Source organism: Mustela lutreola, chromosome 17 (genome assembly GCF_030435805.1).
Source record: "Mustela lutreola isolate mMusLut2 chromosome 17, mMusLut2.pri, whole genome shotgun sequence".
In the NCBI taxonomy this organism is placed as follows: domain Eukaryota; kingdom Metazoa; phylum Chordata; class Mammalia; order Carnivora; family Mustelidae; genus Mustela; species Mustela lutreola.
The window spans coordinates 22,488,582-22,515,051 of record NC_081306.1 but is presented as its reverse complement, the minus strand read 5'-3'; the positions used below and the strand labels follow the sequence as shown (position 1 = coordinate 22,515,051).

The window sequence follows — 26,470 nt, the reverse complement described above, 5'->3', positions numbered from 1 at the left end:
GACAGTGGAAAGAACTCAGTTGATGCATTTGCTACAAAGTCTGCTGGAAGAAATGCTGAAGTGGGCCAAACCCTCATGGAGTGGAAGGACAAACGACTCCCCAAAGACCCCTGTCTTGCAGGGACATAGGCTTGGTGGTGCGGGGGGCCGTGCCTTGCCTGCAGCAGGTGCAGAGCCCCCTATAGACATGTGATCCCAAGTAATGGGGGCCAGGGAATATTTTTGCTGTTCTGATTTTGTAATAATCAGGACAGACTAAAAATTGGCTATGTCAAGACCACACATGTGTCCCCAGACCTGGTTCTTTCCCTAGTCTGATCAAGGCTGATGATAGAACAGGTCTGATGTATTTGATGCATCTCTTTTTTTAAAGATTTTATTAATTTGAGAGAGAAACAGCATGTGCACATGCCCGAGCAGGGAGAGGGGCAGAGGCAGCGGTGTGGTAAGAATTCAAGCGGACTCTGCATTGCACACGGAACATGATGCGGGGCTCGACCCCACAACCACAACCTGAGTAGAAACCAAGTGCTGGACGCTCAACCCACGGAGCCACCCAGGTGCCCTTCTGATGGACCTTATGTGTGCGACTCCAGGCCTCTGACCACCCTTGAGAGATGACAGCTCAGTGAATGTTAGTGATTTTTGAAGGTAACCCCTGCCCATTTAACGATTAGCAGTTGCCACTAAATGAGCTGTAAAACTAAGAACCCCCCCCCCCCAAAATGAAAAAACCTACAAAGTAACAGGGGCTGAGGCTTCCAAGGCACATAGGGGCTGCTGTGTCAGAGGCGCTGGAGCTCCCCAAAGCTCCAGAAGCAGGAGGCGAGTGGGGGGCAGGCAAGCCGAGGGGACCAGACCAGTCCCACTTTGCCGGGCTCATCTTGCTGCCTCTGTCACCTGGGCAGGTGTGTGGCCTCCCTGCACCCCAGCCTCCTCGCCTGTGACGAGCGCGCCAGATGGTGGGCGGGCAGCTTGGAGCCTGAGGCTGACCGGACAGCATCCGGGGCGCGCATTCTAGAAGCAGGTGTGCAGCTGCTTCAAGGCGTGGCATCTCAGACGGTCAGCACCGTCCCTGACCTGCGTGTCCGCATGTGCAAAAGGGACTGAGCTCCCTCATCGGGACACACGGTCAGCACAATCACAGCCCAGGCCACAAACCCCAGTCCCTCCGCCCTCAGACCTTGCTGGGGGACCTGCACTGTGGGTCCAGGACCCACCTCCCGCACCTCCCTCCAGGACCACGCTCTGGCCTGCCAGTTCTGTGGGTATGGGCCCCGATCCGCCCATCTGGGTGGCAAGTGGGGACCTCTATACTGTGCGGGGCCATGTTGTCCACTGTCCGTGAACCCCTGTGACAAGCGCAGGCCCTGGGGCACCTACATGCCCGGGGGAACCACAAGATGGCTGTGGGTGACCGGCCACCCACGCCCTGCCCACCCAGGCCCCGGGCCCAGGGCAGGAGTGTGCCCCGTGGGGACCACCTGCCTCCATGGCTGCTGTGGAGTACCTGAGCGCAGGGCTGGTGGGGTGTGAGACAGATAGGTGGGACCATGAGTCTGCTCTGGGCAGGCACCCGGGCCTTCCCTTTAGGAAAGGAAGGTGGGGAGGGCAGGGGAGGAGGGTCCCGGAGCAGGAGCTGAGAAGGCCGCCCTGCTTTCCTATCAGGAAACACATCCTGTTAGTGTCTGGCTGCCGTGGCCTGGCCGCTATTTGTTGCAGTTGGCTACGCCCTCCATCCAGCTAACAAAAAACAGCCTCAAAAACAACCATTTCCTCTCTGCGGAGTGGCGGTGGGGGGGCGGTGGGGGGCCGCACGCGCGCACACACACAGACACACACGCACACGCACTTCCCCGCCACAGGCGCGCTGCCTTCCAGGACTAGCTGTTTCACGGCGGAGGCACGGGGCAGGGTCGCACGCGGCAAGAGGCGGAACGGCTCCCGGCACAGCTAGCCCTGGCCCTGCTCCGAGACTGGCTGCTGGCTCCGCTGTGTGGAGCTGGTTCTCAGGAGTGAGGCGGGACAGACCCCCACGTTGCCGCCCACCTCTCCGGTTTCGTGTGGGAAGAAGAGGCCTTGCCTCCCAGGAAGACGGCGCGCGCACGACTCTGGACTCTCGCGGGTGCCCCGGCTTCCCCCCAAGGATGGGCCGAGAGGCCGGTTGCAGCTCAGGCCTGGCCCTGCTCCAGGTGCAGGAGGGAGGGTAAGGAGGGCCCGAGGTGAGCTCACTGCACCTGTCACACGGGCCTTCCTCATGCTTCGAAGAATGAGTGCTGATGTCCTCTAGCAGCCCCTAGCTGGTCTCAGCTCTCCCTGGCCATAGCAGCTGAGTGGGGCTGGGACTTTCTCCACAACCGGCGGACAGCACCGGCAGTCAGCGATGACTGTCCAGAAACTGGTGGCCACGGCAGTGCTGGTGGCTCTGGTCTCCCTTGTCCTCAACAACGTGGCGGCCTTCACCCCCAACTGGGTGTACCAGACGCTGGAGGACGGACGCAAGCGGAGCGTGGGGCTGTGGAAGTCCTGCTGGCTGGCGGACAGGGCCCGGGGAGGACCGAGTGCCGGGCTGCGGCCGGGGCAGACAGACTCACGGGACTGTGAAGCTGTGGGCTGGGGCTCTGAGGCGGCAGGCTTCCAGGAGGCTCGAGGCACCGTCAAACGTAAGTCTGCTTATCTTTGTGCCTCCTTTATAGGGAGGTCAGGACCCGCGAGCTCTGATGGCTCGAGGTGGGCATGGGGCATGTGTTTGGTGACGGGCAACCCGGGCGAGCCCCGAGCTCTGAACCCACCCTCCCAGTGGGGCCCACACCTGCCCCGGCTCCTCGAGAACAGAATTCTTCCTGTGCGGAGGTGGGGATTTTCTCTGCCTCCACGCACGGGGAAAGGGCAGACACACTAACCAGATCAAGAAGGACCCACTTTTCTTGGTGGAAAATACACCTTGTTAGGGAGTAAAATAAACAAGGAGCTTAAAAACACGTGGCTGAGTTCTGACTTCATTCCACAGCTGTCGGGGTCATTGAGGCAGGACTTCTGGGAGACCAGCCACAAGGGTAGAGAAGGGGCTCCCGGCCATGGCTCTTGAGAGAGTCCCTTGCTGTCTTGTCCTGACCCTGGCCGATCGCTGGCAGTGGGGTCTGTTTACTGCTCTGGAAGGTGGGGAGTGGACTTTGACCGTGGGGTCAGGTCCAAGTGTGTGGGTGGGAAGGCTCGCAATGAGACATTGGTCACCTAATGTGTCATCTATGAGGTCACAGCCGCTGACAGGCAGAGGTCTCCCAAGCTGACTCTTCAAAGCTGTTGACGAGGGTCTCGCTCACAGATAGGCAGGAGGCAGAGCTCGCCCCCTTGAGAGCACGAGTTCGTGGCTGGGCCTTTGCTAACTGCTCTGCGTCCGACAAGTCCTCAAGGAGCACAGGTGAGGAGTTCTGTGCTCGGGGTACGAATGTCCCCACCTGCCACGTGCTTGGAGGAAGTGCGGCGGTGTACTTGAGGAAGTGAGGCGGGGGTGGCATCCAAGTCCACAAAGAGATGGAGGCTGCAAGAGACACGTGCTCAGCCGAGGTCCCTGGGGGGGGGGGGAGGACAACCCCAGTCTGCCCACTCAGAGCCCCTTGCCACACAGCCTGGGGTTCTGTCAGCCCCTCCCACCTCCCTGACGCACAGGACTTTCAAACTTTTCCACAGACTCTCGGAATTCAGTGCAGCTGACCTTGTGTCCCAGGGGACTCGCTGGGTCCTGGGGCTGTCCTGAGGAGTCATGCAAGCCAGTGACCCTGCGGCTCTAGTGTGGGCTCTGTGCTGCCCGGCCCACAGAGCACTCCCAACCTGGGCTGCAGGGTCGAGCAGGTGCCCTCCCTGGGCATCCATACCTTCTGCGGCCTTGCTGAGGCCAGGAGGGTACACGGGGTGGGGATGTGCTCTGCCTCCAGACCCCCTGCCCACCTGGCCAGCTGCCTGTTGTCCCTCCCTGACTTGATAAGCTCTTTGTGGAACTTCTACAACAACCTCGCTGCTGGTAACACATCTGTGGCGGCTGAGCCTTAGCCTCTGAGCACCAATGTGTGCCCCAAACCAGGGAGACACCACGGAAGGTTCTTGTGAGGGACGCTGAGTCCCTGACGCACTCCTCACCGGGTCCGTGTGCTCAGGCTGCAGGGCAGCCGGAGGCTCATCTGCGAGCAGCCTCCCAGCACCTGGTTTCCAAGTTCCCAGGCTCAGGCCCCTAGGGAATACCCCAGCCCCTGTGCACCGCCACTGCGCTGGGTGCAGGGATGGGGGAGAAAGGGGCAGCTGGTGCCATGCTCAGATGCGCGCTGGCTCAGCACCGAGCGCCCTGCCGCGCCGCAGACTCCGCAGTCATCCCGATCCGGGAGAGTCTGATGTTGGTGGCCGCAGGCCTGACTTGATCCATCCCCAGCTCCCCGTCTCAGGTGCAAGAGTCAGGCCGTCCTAGAGACTCTAGACGTTGCGGCGGGTGGGGGAGCCGTGGCGGCAGCTCAGGGATGGGCGTCATGCTCGTCTGCTCTGCTCCCAGGGTCCTGGCAACACCCTGCAGAGCCCAAAGTCCAAGACACCCGTGGTCATGGGGCACATGTGGTGAGGTGGCCCCACCTGATGTCCTGGACTCCGTCAGGGAACTGTGTGCAGGGTTCCGGAGTGATACGGCACGTGGAGCCCTGTCCTCCAGAACCGGGGGCTCTTCCTTCCCTCTACCTCACTGGGCTGTGTGCGGCGGTCGTGATGGTTACCCCTGCTCGGGGGGCTTTCCTCACTGGAAGAAGCGGTGGGGACTTGGCAGGGATGAATCCTGGTCGGACTTGTTCTCCGGGCGTTTCTTTGTCGTTCCAGATTCCAGACATTGTCAGGACCCTAACCTCCTTTTCTAAAGCGAGGAAGGGGTGAATAGGCATGCGGTTAAACCTGGGGCACCCTGCCCAGGGGGGGTCACCACTCTCTGACCCCAGCGGGTGAGAAGTCTCACCACCGAGGCAGACAGAGGGCACTGGGGCTGGGGTGCGATGGTGTGCGTCACGCTCGGACCGGCCACAGACCCTCCTGCCACGTCCTTGCGGGGTGCCACTACCCAGGCTACGCACACGGTGACGACAGCCCGTCAAACACCAGCGCCCGGTGCGCCCCTCCCCACTTAAAGGTCCCCTCCAGGTGGCTGGCGGACAGAGTGTGGCCTGCAAAGCAAACTTTTCAGGCAGGTGGCGGGTCTGCAGGCCGTCACTGCTGTATCCTCCCCCTCCCACACTTCCACATCCACAAGACCAGAGGCTGATGGGGTGAGGAGGCCACGGGGGGCCGTGGGTGGCCAGGGTGTGCTGTTTGCTCGGCACCCCAGGAAGGACAGAGAGCTGGGTGGAGAGCGCAGGAGGGCCGGCCGCTCCTCTCCGTGCAAGTGTGCACCACAGACTCCTTGCCCGGCGTGCGACGCTGCGCTGGGGAAGCCCACAGTTCCCTGGGCTGGCTCTGAATCCGAGTGCCCACTGTATCTACCGCCCGTCATCTCTGAGGTCACACCACCTCCCAGATCCGAGCACCTCTGAGGGTAGAACCTCTGCGTGGTCACGTGTTGGTAAAACTAACTGCGAAGAACACAGGGCGTGAAGACCCCAGAAGAGCACGTGAAAAGCAGGGGAGGCAAGTCGGCCAGTCTTCAGCACACAGGAAGGGCCGGCCTGGAGCCCGATCTGTCCTGACAGCAGGACCAGTCTGGCGTTTGGCACGCATATGCGGCCACTGGTCAGGCTGGCTGTGCCATGGGTTCCGCCGTGGAGACCGTGTGGGCAGCCAGGAAGGTTCAGGCAAATTGGCCTGAAGCCTGGCTCTCAGCCTGAGCAGTGACCTCTGGCCTGGGGAGGTGAGGAAATGTGGGTGCTGGTGCCTCTCCACCAGGCCCCACTGCCGCCCTGGCACCAGCAGCCCGCACGCGCCAGGCCCCGCCGTTGGCACCCCAGGTGCTTACTGACTCAGAGGAGTGTGAGGGATTCTAGCAACGGTAGAGACACTGTGCAGTTGCCCTGACGAGCAGAGCGTGCGCCCCCAGCCCGGGCAAGAGAGTGGCGTTGGGGAGAAAAGTCAGAGGGTAGAACTGGCCGCGCTCACTGTCCACGTGGCTCATCTACACCGCCAACCATGGCAGAAGCAGCTGCTGATTCAGCGATTCAGCACGATGAGGAAGCTCGATGGGTGGGGGCTGTCATCCTCCAGCAGCCCCTCTGCCCTCAGGGCCACCCTGACTTCCCAGAGGCCAGGCCTCTGCTGCTATGGCCCTGCCCGTGTCTGTGCTGGCCTCAAGGAAAGGCCTGGAATCTGCAGGGGGCAGGAGCCCTCAGCCTCCAACAGACAACAGGGAGGAGGAAGCCGCTCGACACGTGATGGGCAGGGGCAGCCGGACCTGGGGTGGGCAGAGGCCTAACGTCTCGGCTCGCTCCGGGCTCTCAGGCGCTAAATACAAAGGCCACCTGCCCACCTGTGGGCCACAGTCACAGACACAATGGCAGGCTGGGGCCTGGTGGGGCAGGGCCGAGACAGCCACGGTCCTCTCTGCTCTCAGGGCAGGGGCATCGTGGGGGAGGGGCCTGACTTCCCAGGGGGCGTGATCCTGCCTACACATGCGGAAGCTGTGTCCCTCCGTGGACCTTTTGTGACAGTGCATGGGAGCTAGAGAGCGAGGGGCCAGGGATGGCGGGTCAGTGAGGCCCCGGGAGCAGACAGAGGCGGGAGCCAGTCCAAGCCAACCACCTGTCTTGTTCCCTGTCCTTCTCACAGTGCAGTTCGACATGATGCGCGCCTGCAACCTGGTGGCCACAGCCGCGCTCGCCGCGGGACAGCTCACCTTCGCCTTGGGGCTGACGGGCCTGCCCCTGATGTCATCTGAGTCACAGTGCTGGGAGGAGGCCATGGCTGCCGCGTTCCAGCTGGCGAGTGAGTATCCCGGGCCCCGGGCAGGCAGGGCGACCACACTCTCAGCTGTGTGGGGCTGGCGGGCCCGCTGCGGTCCTCTCACATCCCCGCGACCCCCGTGGGTCCCCCTCCCACCTCTCGCTGTGGGCAGAAGCGAGACAGAAACACAGGGGAGGGCACTGAGGTTGCAGCGAGCACCGCTGTGTGTTTCCGGCTGCCCCCATGCTCCTGCACTCTCCTGCTGTGAGAAGGGGCTCTGGGGGCGGGCACTCGAGGCTCCCGGGCTGGCTCTCTGAGGTGTGTGGCATCTGCTCCGTTCTGTGCCCGTCTGCAGCCAGCGTGGCTGGTTGCCTGGGCTAAAGCCCCTCCTGTGATGATGCGGCAGCCTGCCGCAGGCCGCCTCCTCTGCCGCCTCCCCCACTAACGCCACGTGATCGGGGAGGTCAGCAGAGCACGAGGCTCTGGCCGGGCCCATCTACACACTCCGTGACCTGTGCAGCTTCCGGGGACCCGGCCGGGCCAGTGGCGGGCTCTCCCTCCTGAGCAGCACAAAGTGCCAAGAACACTTTCGCACCTGAGCACACGCCCTGTCGTGGCTCCCGCACCCAACAGCCCCTGCCCCCAACAGGAGTGAGACTGCTGCAGGGTGAACAGAGAAAGGACACGGGCACACCCAAGGTCCTGAAAGGCTGAGAATGGTGGCAGCAGCGGGGCAAACGACAGACAGTACTGTTTCGGGAAGTTGTGCACAAGTGGCCACGGAAGCCACAGAAGCTCTCCACGTGACCCCACGGAGCAGAGGGACTTCTCTGCTGGCTTCCCCCCACCCCGCCTCGCCTCCTTCTCCCCGGGTCAGGATTAATGAGCGTGGACTCCTGGAGATGTTCAGGTTTTCTGCTGCCCACTGGGGAACATCTGAGCGGAGGGCCTGCGGAAGTATGACGTGTGCCGGGGTGTGGGGACGTGATGAGCCGGTGGAGAGTGGCGGCACGCCCCAGCACCGAAGGTACAGTTCCAGGAGCCCCAGTAAAGACACGGCAGGAAGTCCGAAGTGAATCACTCCGGGAATAATGGCCCCGGCCCTTATCTTTCTGGAGAATGAGGCTGACAGACTGGCAGGAATTCACATGCTGGAAAGTGACCTGGGTGGGAATCAGGAATTGGAAACAGGCCTTCCTGTGCCTTTTAATAGAAGGCGGGTGGTCCTGGACCAGTCACTTCCCCACAGCCGGGTCACCTGCAGGGCCCAGGAATGGCAAGGGCTGACCAGGCGGTTTCCAGGGAAGAGTAGCTCTGGGGCTGAGGCAGTTGGCCATGTGCCTTAGCCCTGTCACCTGCGATCCATAGGAACTGGGGCTGGTACCTCTGTCTGTTCCCGTCAGGCTGGTCTTGAGAAGCAAAGAGATGGGTGAGATGGGATCTCTGACCCCCTCGGCCTCCTTCCCTTGTCCATGGAGCTGGGAAACACGGACGTCCCAGAGGACAGTGACTGTTCAGAAAAATCACTCCTCTGCCCTCTCCTGACCTTAGGGCCATAAGGCAGAAATGGGGTCCTCAGCCTCACTGAGGCTGCCCACTTCTATCGCATGGGCTTATCTGAAACTCCATCCCTTCCAGAAGGAAGTGGAAGATTAGGAACAGATATCCAGGCACTGAAGAAATGAACAGAACAGCTCTTGATCCTGAAAATAACTCCTTGCAGGAGAACAAACGGGCCATGGCATTACTTACTTAGAGTTATTGGGAGAGAGAGCGTGGCCTTGGCTTCAAATGGACATCTTACTTGTGGCGAGTCCTCATCCCAGAACAAGACAGTGTTGCTTTCAAATCACACATGTGTTGAACAAGTGGAGACTGGGGAGCCCAGTGAAGGAAATGTGAGCTGTCTGGCAGCATCCCCAGGCACCCTGGGGCCTGTCCTGGCCATGGGACAGGGGTGCTCTCTCCTGTTTGTCCCCACATTGGTGCTGGCTCCACTCACAGACCATCAGACCTGCAAAGGCTGCTGGAAAAAGCCAGGAGCACAGGCTCTGCAGGCTTCTCTCCGAGGCGTCCCACCATCACTCCCACAGGTCTGTTTTGCCCAAAAAGGAAATGCACTTGGCCGTGTTTAGACTTGTTTCATTGACAAACAGTACAGAATGCAGCCGCGTGTCTTTCTTCCACCATGCTGCTAATTTTAGAGTTAGGTTTTTTCCTGTGCTCCGGTCTGCTTTAAACAGTCAGGGAGAGACTGAAGGGCGCCGGGATATCCTGTCCCAGGAGGGGAAATGCCTGCTGGTACCTGTTATGCAAGCGAACCTTCAGTCCCCAGCGCGGGGGCTGGAGGGTGGGCAGCAGGGCGAGAAGGTGCTGACGAATTCACGGGGAGGCCGGACAAGCTGGACTCCCCGCCCGCCCGCCACCCTTCCCGTCCGGGCACCCGGCCCTGCTCCTCACACCTGCTCCTCCGAGGCACCCTGTCATAGGGACACGTGGGGCCCTGAAGCTGTAGTTCTCAGACCAGTCACTCCCAGCTATTCCACCTGCTGTATTCCGCCCTTGTCCACGCAGTCACACGCACTAGTTTCCAGCTTCCTTGCACAATCTTCCAAGTGTAATTTTAATTTACCTCAAAGTTGAAAAGACCAGTTTCTGTCCCTTATTCCACCTCCATGAACTGATCATCCCAGTGCAACCCCGAATTTCCCTGTGATGACATCAGGAGCGTGGGGGTGGGCAGAGGAGCCCGGAGGATCTGTGATGAGGACCTGCCCGGGCGCTGGCCAATGGGCTAATCCCCACGCGCGCGCACACAACCCCCTCCTGCAGCCTCGCACCCGTTCAGGCTCCTAGAGGCTGACTCTGCAGACCCGTCCTCTGGCCTTTCTTCTCCTGCTCTGGCCGACGGCTGCTTGTGTGAGTCTGCTCTCCCTGCTATATGAACAAAGGCACATGGTCATCCTGGCATGATTACCGCGGACGCTGCATTACACACCGAGTGACGCCTGGAGCACGGTAGGCCACTGAGAGCGGATTCGGCAGGCAGTGCGCCTGGTGGGACCCTTGGTGTGAGGCTCCTTCACTGTCCCTGGGATGTCGAGGTGCCATGTCAAGTTCTGAGGCCCCAGATGGCCCACCTTGCCCCTACGCTCCTGGGCAGCTGTGCAGCTGACGCCAGCCTGCCGCTGGGACCGTCCTGACTTCCTGCTGTGGGCCTGCTGGGGACACCACACTGCCCTGCGGTCAGAGCGGGGCACGCCCTGCCGCACCTGGAGTCCGTGCCAGAGCCCCACCAGCAGGCCTGAGGACCGCCCTGGCCGGTGGGGCCCAAATTTCCTAAGGTGGCCATCCTGTGGCTCTTTGGGTGCTCAAAGTCCTGGGCCCTGGCTGCCGGCTGTACAGGACTGATTGGCCAAGCTAGGTCCCAGGCAAAAATTTTTAGATGGGACAATCTGACAGCTCTTCTGGGCTCCTCCGCTGGCCCAGCTCCGCGTCTGCAGAACTCTGGTCTGGGCTCCCTTCAGTCATGTGAGCGACACTGCAGCGTGCTCAGACTTCGGTTCTTCTGAAAGCCTGATCGCCACCGCTAACAGGTTTAATTCAAGTACAAACGTTTAGTTCAAACGCAGACTTGCAGAGGCCTCTGCTCTGTGCTGTGCTCTGACTGCCTCTGAGATGGAACCGGGCTCTCCTTGGGAACCGTCTCCAGTGAGTCCTTACCTCCTGTGGGGACGCTGCCCGGCGGGCCTGAGCTCACGTCCCGCTCCTAAGCGAGCGAACGCACAGGTGCAGCTCGGGCCCTCAGCCCACGGTCACAGTCACTTGCACTTCAGGGTGCTGCCCCGCACACACGTCCTGCGGCTGGTGGACTTGCCCACCCCCACTAGCCCGCACCTGGCCCGGCCCTCCTCCTGACACAAAGCCTTCCCAACTCATGGGATGACGGAGGGAGCAGAATCACTGCGGAAGCCTCTGGGCTCCGCGTCTCTGGCTTCTGGAAATCTTAACATTTCTTCTTACGCTGGCAAACTCTACGGATGCCCTAAGTAGTCTGTGCCCCTGAGAACGCTCGTGCTATCAGGCCTCATGGGCCAGCGGACTGGGAAGTGGCAGCTGTCTTGGCATCTCCTGAGCCAGTGGGGTTCTGCTGTTCCCATAAGCTCCGGGACCTTCTCAGAGGAATATACAACTTCCTGTTTTTCACAGTAAGGCAGTGCCCGGCTCGGTATGGACAACGTGCCTTTCTGTCTCTGGCACCTGCTTCCCTGGCGCTGGTCCGCACACAGGCCGCGCCCCACGTTTTCCCCTTACGTCCATGTCCTCCAGGCTGCTCGGAGTGGCAGAACGTCAGGCGCCATGCAGAAGCTCAGTTCCATGTAAACACGACCAGATCCGCTGTACGTTTAGCTCTTCCTTGCCCAGAATCCCTGCCTCTGGGGAGGAACACGTGGATCCCATCATGTCACTGCTCACAGACGCTGGGACACCCCAACCACGGCCATGCCCGGAGGCGGGCCACGTGCGAGTCCGCTCTGTGGATGGTCTCTCTGGAAGCCGTCGCAGGTGCCATGCAAGGCAGGTCTGCTGTGGGAAGGTTCGGGGTTCAGCCCCATGGTCTCTCCTTCTACCATCTGCACGTGCTTGACCGTCACTCCAGCAGGAAGGCCCCTTTGACAGGCACTGAGCCTTTGGAAGCAGGCAGGAAGGAAGTGAGAGGGAAGGGATGCGTTGCGGGCTGAGCCGTGATTCACAGCGCCCGCGTGGCCTGCTCACAGGAAGGGGCTGTTTGCTTTGGAAACAGAAATTCATGAGGATGGGACCCCACATGTAGAATTCGGGCTGTTTGCACAAACTTTCCGCTTGCGTTTGTTTCTGGACAAACATGAACATCACTGGGAAGTCTTGGGCGAAAAGTCTCTGGGACAATTCTGAGGGGGTCTGCACAGCAGGGCCTGCCAGAGATGGGGGGCCCGAGGTTTAAGGCCAGCCTAGACTGGGTCTACTCCCAGAGCCCTCGCCTCTCCCCCAGCAGAAGAATTTCATGAAGCAAACAGCGAGCAGGATTTCAGAAGAATGTCTACATGATGGCAGTTACCCAGCATCAAGGCGGAGGCTGGAGGTGGCCAGCGAGGCCATGTGCCTGTCCATGTCCCTGCGGCTTTTCACTGCTGAAATGTGGCACACACGGGAGATCTCCACGTGCCGTGTGTCTGTGCAGTTCGTGCCACCCGCAGTGGCCCGGGTGGGGTCCACCCGTCCCTGCGCCGGACCAACATCACATCCACCGCAGCTCAGGCTCTTCTGGAAGTTCTGAGCCTGGGCCACTGTTCTAGCAGCTTCCTGGTATCCTCCTGGTCAGGAGAGCCTCCTTCTACATTCGTTTTTTTTTTAACGCTGGGGAACCAAGCCCTTTTCCTTACTATATGTGTTCTAAGTTGAACTGAAACCAAGTAAAAGCCAACATGGGTCTTTACGCAGAGTAAGTCACATACATGTGGATTCTTCAAGTCTTTTTTCACGTGAGGATATAGAACTAGACTTCCATTCCCACTCTGCCTGGAGAGAAGAGCCAAGTGAGGGGCAGCCTGTGAGGCTGGAGACTTGAGACGCACTGTCCGCGGGGCTGCAGACTCGCCGGGGCTGCTCCTGCTGGGACTTCATAGTGCTCTGGACGGACAGACTCCCTCCAACTCTGTCCATCCAGCTCCGTGTTGATACTGATCCATCACCTCGCAGGGCATGGGGAGTGAGGTTCAGCTTGTTCGTGCCTCTGTGAGTTCACGTTCTCTAGCCCACCGACCTGCCCCGGAGCGCCCTTTCTTTCATCTTTACTATACAAATCTGACTCTCCACACAGAAGTAGCTCCACACTCTGGGTTTGTGTGCATTGCAGGCAAAAGAGCCAAACATGAGGGAGAATGGGATAAACAGACGAAGACAGCGACAAAGTACTAACCTGCCCTGTGTTCAAAGACAGATGCATACATGACACTGACCTCAAGAAAACAAGCAACAAGGCAGTTAAGAAACCCTGTGGCGCTGACCAGTATAGACAGGACAGAGTCCCACATCTTGCCCTGTGGTCCAGCCCTCGCATGGGCCTGAGAGACCCTTGCCACTCAGGGACGGGACGGCGCGGTGGTGCGGTGTGGGGTTCCGGAAGCCGGCGGCTGCTCTGCGCATCACTTTGTCACTGGTCCCATGAGTTACTACTTTCACTGCCTGCCACCACTGTCTGGCAGGGTTTACGCGGGCCTGTCCCTACTACCCTGCGCTCACCACACAGGACCGGGGTGACTCAGTTACCTGGAGCCCCACGCTGTGGGGATAAACTTCATCTGCACCCCTGGAAGAAGAAAGCCAGCTCCCCTAGGACAAGGGAAGCATGCCTCCGTCGAGCGCACACGACAGGCCCTCCTGTGGAGCGCGGGCCATGCTGCGGAGCACATGCACGTGCAAACTACAGGAGGGCGTGGGAACCGGCATCCTGTGGTGGCTCCAACCCCAAGTGACGAAATCATGGCAAACAAGCCCTGTCCCCCTGATGGGCTTGGTCACTGTAAAGTTTCCCCAGAGCCCACAGTGCATTCAGTTCCACACACGGGGTCTCCGTGGGCTTGCCTCTGTACTCTGCCCCCACACCTCCCACGCAGCCAGTGGTGCTGCAACACCGGAGCTCAGGCCGCCCGTCGGAGTTTCAAATGTTTCTGCAACCACAGCAACCCCACATGGTGCTTGGCAAAGGGCGAACACAGACTTGGACGACGGCAGCCGTCGCGGGGAGTTCCCTCCCGCCATGCTGGCCTCCACCGCCACCCTGCCGGCACCACCCTCTCTGCTCGGCCTGGCTCCCTGCCTGAAGGTTCCCACCAGCCTCACCGAGAACACCTGCCCCCCAGCCGGCACCACCTCGCTGTGACCTCAGGCACCGGCCACACACTAGCTGCCTCTCCTGTCATCCCTGCCCACCCCGTCATGCTGAGTCCTGTTGAAACAGGTCAAACAAGCTCCCTTGCCTGGCAAAAAATGTCCAAAGACGCAGAAACATGAGGGGACACAATAAGCACTGTCATTTTCATGGCACAAAATGCACTCCCAGTCCTTTCTGCAGGAAGGCAAACCTTGGTGCCACAGAACTGTGAGTAAGGGACACACTCCTCGCTGTGAGAGAGAGATGCCAGAAGTTTCTTTCTGTCAGTGTGCACAGCAAAGAGAATGCATTATTTTTAACAGAAAGGAAGTATCTAGAAGCATTCTGCATATAAAGAGCTCCACAAAGTGCTGCAGAGAACCAGCACAGAGATCAGTCACCGCCACGGTCCTCTGGCATGTGACTGAGGGGGACAAATGTTTCCTCCGTACTTTCTGGAAGGTACAGTGGCAATGAGACCGAACTGCCTGTGCTCGGGAGAGCTCAGGCCTGCCCCTGCCCCTCGCCCTGCACTAATTTACAAGTTTCCAGAACCAGGAGCTGGCACTACCGCGGCTCAGCTCTGGGGCCATAGGGGTCGTGCATGATCTGGTTTCCTGAGGAAAGCAGGGGAGGCTGTGGGGAACAGAGGGACCGGCATGAACAGACGGACGGATGTCACAGCACCGGGCAGGGGGAGGGACTGCAGTGGGAGGCTGGCCTGGCCAGAGCCCAGGGCAGGGGACAGAGACGAGTCCAGGAGGGGCAAGAGGGTTCCATCCGGACCACTGTGAGAGACTGTCCTTGTCAGGCACTTTGGGTTCCAGGAAACAGTTCCCCCCAGCTCACCACCATGGAAGGTAAGGTGCTGCTGGAAAAGACGAGCTTGGGGGCTGCCTGGGCCCCTGCCACCGCCTGGGCCCCTCACCCCAGCCAGACGCGACCCCCACTCAGCAATGTGCCGCCTTCCTGCCTCATCTGCCTCATCCGGCCCCTCCCGGCGGCTGGACTGGACCAGCCTCCCAGGCAGCAGCACAGTGCCGCCTCTCCTCTATCCCTGTTGGGGAAGCCCGGACTCAGCCCTGAGCTCTAGCAGACATCAGTGCCCGATTATCCCGGCCGACAGGTCCCAGGCAGGGAACGCTGGTTCTCCTACTGCAAGAACTGACAAGCTGTGAGAGGAAGTGACACCGACAGCGTCAGGTCCGCACGGGGCTCTGTCCACACTCAGGAGAGAAGGCTGTGGGGGGAAGTGAGCAGGAGGAGGGGTGTGGGGGTGTGCGGGCACCCGCAGGACGAAGTGCAGTGTGTGGAGGTGAGGGGAGGCAAGAGCAGAACGGGCCATGTCTGCAGGCCTGTCCACAGTCCCCGACCCCACCGCGGATCACACGGGCGTGGGGCATTCCAAGTTCTGGAGTTTGAAGAAAACCTCTAGCTCCTCTAGAAGCGAACACAGAGAACAAGAAAACCGCTAACACAGGACTAAGTTAGTCACTGACGTGAGCTGTTCCTGGAGACGACTTAGACAGCTTCTGTGTCTCCCTTCACTTGAATGAATGAAGCGCTTCTGTGAGCTGGCGAGGCGCTTCTGTGAGCCGGCGAGGTGCTCGGCAGAGGAGAGGCTGGCTCCGTCGGGGGGGCGAGGGCCAGGCGGCAGCAGCGTTACCTCCACGGGCAGGGTGGCTGGGACGTGGCCCAGCCCTGGAGACCAAAGGACGCGTGCGTGGGGACCAGGCTGCTTTCTTGGGGATCCCCCCAAGCATTAAGTAGACACACAGTTCCTCTGCAGCCTCCCAAAGGTCACAGAAGTTCACAGAGGCCGACAGAGCAGCTCAACACTAAAGGGCCACTCATGACTTGGGCTCTCACCCCGAGGCAGACACAGCGGGGAGGAAGGGGGCGGCGGGGGAGAGCAGGGCGCTGCGCTCCTGTGGGGCTCCACAGCCCATTTCCAGTCTTCTTCTGGCTCTGAGTAAGGCTATCTCAACACTTCTCTCTTGGTTGCAGGTTTTGTCCTGGTCATTGGGCTGGTGACATTCTACAGAATCGGCCCATACACCAACCTGTCCTGGTCTTGCTATCTGAACATCGGCGCCTGCCTTCTGGCCACCCTGGCAGCTGCCATGCTCATCTGGAACATTCTTCACAGGAGAGAGGACTGCATCGGGCCCCGGGTGATTGTCATCAGCCGCTCCCTGACCGCGCGGTTCCGCCGTGGGCTGGACAACGAGTACGTGGAGTCGCCGTGCTGAGCCCGGGACTCTGTTGCTGTGACTAGACGGTGTGGGAGCCCAAGGGCTGTCTGTGCGGGTGATGCGCGGGGTTTGCTATATATACATGTGCGATACCTGGCTACGTTTACTATATATACGTGTCATATATACGTATATTGTGCGGTCATACACCGCCTGCGCCCCCCTCCTTCTGACGCACCCACGACTCGGCTTCACTTCTGTGCACGCTCCCAGGAGGAGACCGCGGCCAACGTGCACAGATGGTGGCGGCCAGCTCACTTGGCACCTTGGCCTAGGATTAATTTATTCTGTGTCTGCTGAGGAGCAGGTCCTCGGTCGTAGTTACTGTGGTAAAGCAGGATACCCGGGAAGATTTTCTGGAACGGTCTGTGGTCTTCCTCGAGTGCCTCAATTTACAACCAGACGGTTACGGGCTTTCTGACAGGACTGTGTTCCACATGCCTGTTTTGCTCCTGATTATTTTTTTTAAGTTAAAATAAAATGCAAACTTCCCACCACTGTGTAAAACTTGTGTTTTATCCGCTGTGCTGCCACGTGGGTGCAAAGAAGTTGGTCGATTTTTCTCTCATTTTTGTGGGTTGGTGGCAAGAGAAGGCTTGAAACCTTTTCAGGACCTGGTGGGAACACAGCTGTGGGCCCTTATCCACACCTCCGTTCAACTGAGTCTCCGAGCCCATGTCACAGATTGAGCACTGTGGCTGCGAGACGGCAGACCAACAATTGGCAGAGTAAGAGGGGAAAAAAGGTCTATTTGTTTAAAAGACAATTCACAGAGATTGCTTTAGGTTTTTCCCTACAAAAATCTTCATCCTAGCTTCAGCCAGATGCCGGGTGGGCTACCGATGGCCTTGACAATACACACCGATTCCAAACAACCCCGGTCCTACATCTGGGCAAGGTGAATCTGCGCTAACACCCCAGGCGGAACAGAAAACATCAAAGGGTTGCATGGGAGGGGTTCAGACCTGGCGCCACCCCCGAGAGCCCCAGACTGGCTGACCACACCTGTGAGGGCCATCTGGACACTGCACTGCTTGACCCGGCGCCACCTGGTGGCAGCGATTCCTACGACACGGACACGGGGCCGTGGGTAGCACGCAGAGCTGGGTCCGCCCCAGGCCAGCTGGCTGCCTCCCCGACATGAGGCTGCCTCCTGCTAAGAAACATTAGGCCTTGCTGCTTTCGACCTTCCAGAGAGTGTGGAGATCAGCGTGTGGTTCGTCTCCAGGAAGAACGAACAGAGGATTGGGGTTGGTGCTTTAGAAAACATAAAGCAGGGGCACCTGCGGGGCTCAGTCAGTTAAGCGTCTGCCTTTGGCTAAGGTCATGATCTCAGGGTCCCAGGATGGAGTCCCGCATCGGGTTCCTTGTTTGGTGGGAAGCTGGCTTCCCCCTTTCCCCCTCTCCTCTTGCTCTCTCTCCCCTTGCTCTCGCTCTCAAATAAATAAAATCTTTAAAAAACCAAAAAGAGGGGACGCCTGGGTGGCTCAGTTGGTTAAGCAGCTGCCTTCGGCTCAGGTCATGATCCCAGCGTCCTGGGATCGAGTCCCGCATCGGGCTCCTTGCTCCGCAGGGGGCCTGCTTGTCCCTCTGACTCTGCCTTCCACTCTGTCTGCCTGTACTCGCTCTCGCTCACTCTCTCTCTGACAAATAAATAAATAAAATCTTTAAAAAAAAAAAAAAAAAAAAAAAAAAAAAAAGAGCAATTGAGAATGACCAAAAAAGCATCTATTGCCTGACCATTTATAATTAACTCATCACACACTGTAGAAATAACCAGGTCATGTCTGATACCAGCACACTCATGGCAACACTCAAGTCTGACCTTCCTTGAACCTCTGAGCTACTGTCTGCAAAGGACTCCCCTCGACCCCAAATCACATGCTAAAAATAATAGTCTTCCAAAAAAATAGTAAAATATTTAAGATCTACAGCTTCACTATATTACACATACAACCATGTAAGGGTATGTGGAAGTATTCAAGTTGACCTTGTGGTCCATCACGGTCTGTGACTGTGTTTATATTAAATGACAGGTGACCAGAGGAAGGCTGGTCCATACCATCCGGACTCCGGTTCACCCCCCAAACTAAGAACCCTCTTTGTCCACATCCACAGCCAGCGTGCAAAAGGCTCTTCCATCACAAAGTCTGGCCTCACTGTGTTAGAAATTAGACAAAGGACTAGGGCTTGTGTGCTATTTTGAAAGGTGCTTCAACATTACAGAAACCTTCGCTGCAGGGCATTCTGTGGCAGGCCAGGAGGGGGTGGGGCCTGTTTCAGGCGACTTGAATTTTTCATCTTTTTTTTCCATTTTAGTTTCATTCTGCAATAATTTTCCTATCCTTTGGAGATTAAAACCTGCCAAATGCTCTTGAGAACTGCTGAATTCTCTCAGGTATAGACAGGAGGCTACTCGCAGACAGCCCTTAAGCAAGAATTTCTTTTAGAAAAGGGGTGTCTGGGTGGCACAGTCAGTTGAGCTGACTTGGTTTCGGCTCAGGCAGTGAGCTCCAGGGTCCTGGGATTGGACCCACATATGGCTCCGCACTCAGTGGGGTGTCTGCTTTCCCTCTCCCTCTCCCATGCACACGAGTGCTTTTTCTCTCTCCCTCTAAAATAAATAAACAGGGGTGCCTGGGTGGCTCGGTTAAGCGTCTGCCTTTAGTCAGGTCATGATCTCGGGGTCCTGGGATCGCGTCCTGCATCAGGCTCCAGCTTCTCCCTCTGCCCCACCCCCTACTCATTCTCTTTCTCTCAAATAAAAATCTTTTAAAAAACAATCTTTAAAAACTTTCTTTTAAAAAAATTTCTTTTACAGCAACATTAATTGCATTTTCACTATACTGTTTTGAGTGTTTGTTATTTAAACCTTCCTGTCTGGTAGCACTTATTCCCAGAGGAACAGGCATTACAAATATTTAGCAACTGCAACTAGGAAGAACAGTGAACACTTTCTGGTAAAGCAAGCTAGTAGGAGCATCTGGGTGGCTCAGTCGTTCATCTGCCTTTGGCTCAGGTCCTGACCCCAGGGTCCTGGGATCGAGCCCCTCATCGGGCTCCCTGCTCAGTGGGAAGCCTGTTCCTCCCTCTCCCACTTCCCCTGCTTGTGTTCCCTCTCTCTCGCTCCATCTCTCCTTGTCAAATAAATAAATAAAATCTTTTAAAAAAAAGCAAGCTAACAGTATCCCAAGAGCCCAGGAGCCCCGTAGAGGCGAGCCGGGCTCACCTGCTCTGTGTGCCCTGTTGTGCTCCCATAATACACCTGTTCTGTGACAGCGCACCGGGGGGTCCTGGCATCCCCAAGAGCGGTGGTGTTTCCGCGGGTGACAAACCATGAGATATGCCATGACACAGTTACAGAAGAGTTACTGATCCTCAGAACCTCAGTGGGAAAGGGATAGCGCCCTAAAGACAGACCCCAGAGCCACGCACATCCCCCTGACACCTCCGGGAGCAGAGTCCTCACCTTTTGATGAGTTTGATAGACTTGAAGGCTTCATCCATGTCTCCGACGGTGACGAACAGACTGAAGTGAAGCATGGCGTCCCGCGTGGCCTTATCACAGTCCTCCAGCCCGACGAAGTCTCGTAGGGGTCTCCTGCCCACGCATGGGCACCCTGAGTCCCCCTGCTCTTCTCTGTCTGCTTCTCCTGGCTGAATGACAAAGGCCACAGTTGGTCATCAGCTCGTGGAAAGCAAATGCCTACGCTAAGTCTCTGCCTTGAGAGCTGCGTCAGTGTCAGGTCTGCCTGCAGGCATGGACATGGCAGGTGTGAACGCCTAACCACAGACCTGCTAAACGCAGTGCAAGTCTGAGGGCGCTCAAGGTCATCAGAGCCGCTTGCTAATGCCACCTTCTCAATAGTTATGAAAAGACTATGCAGGTGCCTGCCTCCCAGGTCTGTTCTGCCCTAGGAAGAAGTTCCATGACCCACCTGGGCACAGTCTTAAAATTAAGTGACGGCAATATGATTTCAGGTAGAATCTTCTAAAACAATAACTTGGATTCCTAGTGTGCCAGAGGACAAGGAAGCCTCTGCTCTGTGGCCTGTGGTCAGAAGCACAGGACCGGGGCCTGGCATCTGGGGTGGGGGCGGTTGAGTGGGGCTGAGCCCCTAATCTGTGGGACCTGCCGCTGTCTCTGGGTGGATGGTGTCAGGACTGAGTTGGTCATGTTGAGCACAAAGCTGTAGACAGAAGTGTTAAGTCACTATGTTGTATACCTGAAGCTAATACAACTTCAGATATCAACTGTACTTCAGTAAAAAAAAAAAAAAGAAAGAAAAAGAAAAAAGGGAAAAAAAAAAAGAATTGAGTTGAATTGTCCAGCACCCAGATGGTATCTGAGTGGCAGCTGAGACTTGCAGGGTCCTCTGGGGGAACCACTCACCACGGCGGAATTTGGCCCAGGAATCCTGATCTCATCCCGCTGCTGCTGTGTGACCCCTGCCTCTCTCTCAGTTCCCAGCAGCCCCCATCTCACTTCTCCCTCTGCCGTTCGCCTGTGGTCCCCCATGTCAGCATGTCAGGGGGGCACTTAACCTGGGCCTTCAAACACGGGGAGGATCTGTCAGACCCAGGTGTGGATGGCAAGACTCTTCCAGGTATAGAGCAGAGCATAAGCAAAGGACCCGGGGCAGCCCACCGTCTGGGTGGCTCGAATCTAGGGCTCGTGGAGGAGCACAGTTTGGGTCGTGTCAGGAGGAGGCTGAGTGCTGCAGAGCTTGCACTGAGTGGGAACTTCCAGAAGATGTACGCACAAAGCATAGGGCAGAGGCCTGACTTCCGTCTGATGCTGAGTTCTGACTGAACAGGCACGCTGCGGTTGCGCTTGGGAATTCTCACACAAACAGGACAGCCTGTGGGTCACCTGCCACATGCACTCACCGCTGCCCACATTTTGGAGCCTCATCTCTGTTCTGAGAGGAGGACACAGAGCTGGGGACCCTGTGGGGATCAGACTCACATCCACACCTCGAGCGTGCAGGTGGGGAGCCCCTGGACCCATGCTGAGGGCCTTGAATACAGGCCAGAAACCTGAAGAAGGGCGGCATTAAAGAAACACAATGCTTCAAAGCCATCTGTTACAGCCACATCAGAGGTCAAACTGGGAAGACTTCCGGGGCACCTGGGTGGCTCAGTGGGTTAAGCCTCTGCCTTCGGCTCAGGTCATGATCTCAGGGTCCTGGGATCGAGCCCCAAGTCAGGCTCTCTGCTCAGCAGGGAGCCTGTTTTCCCTTCTCTCTGCCTGCCTCTCTGCCTACCTGTGATCTCTGTCAAATAAATAAAATCCTTAAAACAAAACAAAAATTGGAAAGACTTCCTATATCACCAATCCGGATGAACAAACTCCCTGAGTCACACACACTGGGTGCTTGTGACAAACACTGCTTGTGCCACAGTTGGAGCCAGGTGAGGGCTCTGTGGTGCGACACGGGTGTGCTGCTCCCACCCAGGGGCTGCCGTGATACCGCGGTCCCCATCAAGCCTGGTGACCAAGGCATGGAAGCAGACAGGACCAGCGGGTGGACAAGTGCAGATTAGAGTACAGTAAAACAGACCCTGGGAACACGGCAAGGTTCGGGGAACAGATGGTAGGTGGGGAGTGGCACTCAGAGCCGTGCCACACACCCCTGCTCTCTGGGACCAGGAGCTGGGTGGACGCAGGCGGAAAGGAGGGGGAAGAGAGGAGGCATGTCAGTGTATGGAGTAAACCACAATCTGTGATGGAAAAGTAATGGGGAAATGTCATAGAAAGGACCTTAAGTGTCTTCATAACTTTTTGAGCTCTCAACTTGAGGAGAAATGGAAACGACCAAGGAGCACTAAGTAAGAAGGAGGTGTGGCAACGTCGTGGCGGCACGGACGGTTTCCACCGAGGGAAGGAAGGCAGGCTGTGTGGACAGAGCTGCGGCACCCAGCAGCCTTGCCGTGGGACATTCACGGTTCTAGGGGCCAGGGTGACGAGGAGGCCAAGCCCAGAGAAGGCCAAGAACTTATCCAAAACAGCTGAGCTGGGAGTGTGCATGTGTGGCTGCTAACAACCCCATCTGTTACCACTAAACACAAGTATGTGCGATGTGGCTCCTGAGAGGGCCACCACCTGGGGCCGGGACTGTGCGGGTCTGCATAGTCGTTAGCCCTGAGTCCGGGGATCCTGGACCCTCCACCTCAGCCCTACCCTGTCCTGACGGCAAAGCCAAGTCCTGTAAGTTTCCTGACCCAGAAACCTCCTAACTGCTGGACTTCTAGGGAACGAATGAGAGCAGATGGCTCGCCTCACTTAACAGGAGGGGAGCCGGGGCACCCTGGCGGCTCTCCGTAAACTCCTGCCTAACAGGGGAGGAGGACCTGAGAACGCGGCCCTGTGCTCATGGGGCTCCGACCTTTCTCGTGAAGTAATAATGAGGCACTTCAATCCCCAGAAGATTCTGGTAGGCAGGAGGCCGGGGGAAGCTGTCGTGGAACAAGAAGCCGTGCTCCTCCGTCACGAAGAAGGACAGAATCATCACGTCCGCCTGCGAGAGAGGGAAACTGTTGTTTGCAGTTCGGCATCTAATTCCTATTTTCAGGGTTAGGATGTTTACACACAACAGAGAAAAAAGGAGGAACCGGCGAACACGGTCGTACACAGATAATCCACTCCCCGCTTCTGGAAGGATGAGCCTTGTGCATTCTGAGAGCGGCTAGGCCCTTCACACACATGGATTTTCTTGCAGCAAAAGCTAATTCTTCCCATCACAGTTGGTGAATGAAGCTAAAGAACTCTGTTTCCAGGTTTTTCTGTTCAGTTCCTTGACTCTCATTTAAAAATCTGTAATAGCGGTGGCGCCCAGGGGCTCCGTCGGCTGAGCCTCCGCCTCTTGATTTCGGCTCAGGTCATGATCTTGGGGTGATGAGACAGAGCCCCGCCTGGGGCTCCGCACTCAGAGGGGGAGTCTGCTCGAGATTCTCTTCCCGCTCCCTTCCCCTGCTCACATGCTCTCTCTAAAAATAAATAAACCGATCTTTAAAAGCACCAACAACAGCAGAATGATTTTCTCCTCTGCTTTGAAGGGAGAAGGGATACAGAGCCAAGAGGCTGGGGGCTCGGCTGGGTCCCGCTGTGTGTGACCTGGGGCAGCAGCACCGTCCGCGTGAGTGGAACATGCCCGACCAGAACAGTGGGAGGTTGTTGTGCCAGGTTGCTGTGCCGGTTCCCGCACTTTCTCATCATCTTCACAGGAGCCCTATAGAGTCTCCGACCAGAGTGCCAGGAAGTGTCTTTCACAGGAGATCAGCACGCGCCCTCCTCGCTTGCCTGGGGTTGACACCCTCTTCCGGGAGAAGCCCCCGCGTGTGCCTGCCTCTCACTTCCGGAGCGAGACACCAGAGACTCCTGCTCTGCGTGTTTTACCACTCGGCGTTTCGGAGCCAAGGATCGGATCTGCTTCCAAAAGTCTCAGGGCACGACTGCTGACCATCTTGGGGCCCCCGCTCCCCCCACCCTGTGGTAGGGAGACAAGTTGGCCAGTGCAAGCGGGCCAGCTGCCCTTGCTGACGTACAGGGAACCTACTATGGACCCCTCCGGAACAAGACCATAGCAGGAGGCCCAGCTGGCTGCTGGGCCTTCCCAGGGAGCACAGACGTTCCAACAGCATGAGTCTGGACAGTGTTGGAGTCCTGGGCCCTCCTGGGGGAGGCATGCCCCGCAGAGCCGGGGAGTCTGGTCAGGGTGGAGGCCAGAGAGCAGGCAAGGAGGCCAATGCAGCGGGAATCAGCCCCATTGGTGGGAAGAGTGACAGTCGGCTGACTTAGCCCCAAGACAGGCCCCCACCATGGCTTAGCTCCATAACACTTTCGGTCACGGGCTGGGCCCCAGACAGAAATACGCCACACTCAACGTAACAGGAAAACTGAAAACAGGACAGTGTGAGTGAGACCAGACAAAGAGGGCCGGGCCAACCCAGAGGGGGACGCAGGCCAGGCAGCCTCAAGGTGGCATTCTGCTCCAGGCACCACCTGCCCCCGAACTTCCCCATAAAGCACATCGGGAGGATCATGAGCCCCCTGAGCCCCCTGTGACTAGATACAAAGGCGGTGTGGCTACCGTACCGTCGGGCTGGGACTGTCTTCAGTGGATGGCTTCTTGTCCCTGGGCTGCTGCTGGTCTCCCTGCACCTCCCGCACGGCCTCGCACACAAACAGCCTGGGCTCGCTCTGGTCCCAGAAATGGTTCACGGGGATGAGATCCATCAGCTTCTCATCCATGAAGGCATGGCTCCTGTAAGAGAAGGCCCGGCACGAGTCCTGAGAGCCGAGAGGAGCACCCGTGTTCGCGGCCTCTGGAAGCGCGTGCCAGGGATCCGGGTCGGCGTCAGCAGGCCAGCAGGCACCGCCTAGGCGGCTGGCTCAGGAGCCGCTCTGCTCAGCACCCTGCGCACAGCCTGCTTGAGGACACCCAGACTGAAGTGAGCTGGTCGAGAGGCCCCGCGGAGTCTTGCCAGGGAGCTCTGCAGCCGCCGCCATGGAGGGCTCCTGCCGTGCGGGCTGCTGGGGCGACCTGGGGCCCAGGCGCTGCAGTGCTGCCCACAGATGAGCTGTGTCCGGAGGCAAAGGAAGGGTCGGATCTCAGAAGACAGGCGTCTGAGGGGAGGCTGCGCACTGTCCCACCGCCTCTGGAGAAGTGACAGGATGGGCCGGATGTAGCTCAGAGGTGGAGGGTGGAGGGCAAGTCTAAGACACAGCTCAAACAAGGAACACGGGATGAGTCACAGACGGGGGACTGAGGGAAAGGTCAGCTGGGAGGTTTCAGACCAGGTGACCACGAAGAGTGAGCAGGGCGGACAAGAACAGCTTCTGGGGAATGGCGCTCCAGTGATGGCAACTGGTTCCTGTGGACATCTGGAGCCCTAGAACAGAGCAAGGCTGGGGAGAAGTGGGGTGGGGTGTCCAGGTGGGACCACCAGCAGCAGTCAGTTTAAGCCACCAGGAGAAAGAAGGTTCTGGAAAAGGATTTGAGCTAGGCCAGGAGGTGGGGGCTGTGACAGAGCAAAAGGAACGGGAGCCAGCAAGGCCAGCCGTGGACTGTGCGGCCAATGCGCTCGGTGAAGCACTGGTTTCAGCTCCACCCCGTGCCCAGAGCAGCACCCACGGCCCTCAGGCGTCCCTTCCTGCAGAACCAAATGGGCGCCCTCCACAGAGCAGGGTGGACTTTCCCTGTGGCAGAAGGAATGACGACCATGAAATCCTGAAGAGTGCGCGCTATTTCTCTAGAAATACGATGTTGACCCACATAGAATCCCTCCCTTCTCAGGCGCTGGCAGCTGAGTGACCGCCACGCCCTCCCTGAGACTCAGCTCTGGCCACCACCACCTTCCAGAAGCCCGGTTCTTCCGGATAATTCCAGGACCTCAGAGGCTCGAGTCCATCCCCATGGCCCGGGCATATTGGCTGTCCTACCCGTTTGGGGTCCTGGTAACTACCAGGGTCCCTGAGCTCTGGAGCACAGCTCAGCAACCTTCCCGGGAGCTGACCAGTAACTCAACAGCAGTGTCAGCATTTCCCATAAACCCCTCCCAGATCACAGTCTTACTTCTTGGTCTCTTGGCCGTTGAGGGACAATGTCTCCCGCTGATCAATCTGCCCCGTCTTGAGGTCGAGGATGGTCACCGTGTCCATTTCCACATCGTAGAAGCAGATTCTGGAGTCGGGGCTGTTGTCTGCCTGGGGGAAGAGAAAAACGGGAGCTCACAGTACCACTGGGCTGACACACTACAGATTTGAGAACAAGCGTCATGTCCACGACCCACTGGCCACTCTGGCATTCCTAATGTGGACATCGACTTACTTTCATCCCACTGAGACCCCTGCTCGATCACTACTTTGTAATTTCCAAGCACTGAACACAAATCCTAATGCGTCATGAATGCCCGACTCCCGCTATCCAGCTGTGGTCAGTGCTGACTGCAGTGACGTCATCTTCGCTGAGGTCGACTGACCACATGGACACGCGGTAGTCTGGGTTCCAAAAAAACAGTTCTCATGCAGGTGACAAAAATAGGAAAGAGGGAATCAGCTTGGTTGCTCGGGCAACAAACGCCAAGAGTTCAGGTAGACCGTGCAAGGCTTTATTCTAGAAGATGGCAGAATGCTAAGTGGGCCTGAGTATTTAAGAAAGGTAAAAAAAAAATGAATTTGTCAAAATTTCAGACAGAAGAGGATACTGTAAGGTAGAGAGCAACAGAAAAATCGCAAAATTATCAACAGGTCTGAGGACCTACGAATGTGCTTCTAGTGACCAGGAACACAGCCAGCGCAAGCAAAGATGAGCGACAGACCGGAGATGCGTCGGTGATGATGAAGGTGCGTGGCCTCCGGCCCCAGACCCTGCCTGTGGGAATTCAGACCCTTTGCTCCTGG

General features: G+C 58.0%; 2 protein-coding genes and 1 non-coding gene across 5 annotated transcripts in view; 2 read left to right on the top strand and 1 right to left on the bottom strand.

Moving 5' to 3' along the window:
* Window positions 1-26,470, bottom strand: part of IFT140 (intraflagellar transport 140) — a 72,869-nt gene that overhangs the window by 14,839 nt on the left and 31,560 nt on the right. For all 3 annotated transcript variants that reach the window (XM_059155331.1, XM_059155332.1, XM_059155333.1), the window contains 4 exons: window positions 25,644-25,774; window positions 24,164-24,332; window positions 22,455-22,586; window positions 19,535-19,722 (listed from right to left, as the gene is read on the bottom strand). In XM_059155331.1, the coding sequence (XP_059011314.1) occupies window positions 19,535-19,722; window positions 22,455-22,586; window positions 24,164-24,332; window positions 25,644-25,774 (620 nt within the window). The remainder of the gene's footprint in view (window positions 1-19,534; window positions 19,723-22,454; window positions 22,587-24,163; window positions 24,333-25,643; window positions 25,775-26,470) is intronic.
* Window positions 211-336, top strand: LOC131820222 (small nucleolar RNA SNORA72). Its single transcript, XR_009349537.1, has one exon. It is a non-coding gene; the product is annotated as a small nucleolar RNA SNORA72 (small nucleolar RNA).
* Window positions 1,782-16,559, top strand: TMEM204 (transmembrane protein 204). The gene is made up of 3 exons (XM_059155337.1): window positions 1,782-2,663; window positions 6,784-6,939; window positions 15,818-16,559. Exons 1-3 carry the CDS (start codon window positions 2,384-2,386, stop codon window positions 16,060-16,062), a joined length of 681 nt encoding a protein of 226 aa, XP_059011320.1. The 5' UTR covers window positions 1,782-2,383; the 3' UTR covers window positions 16,063-16,559.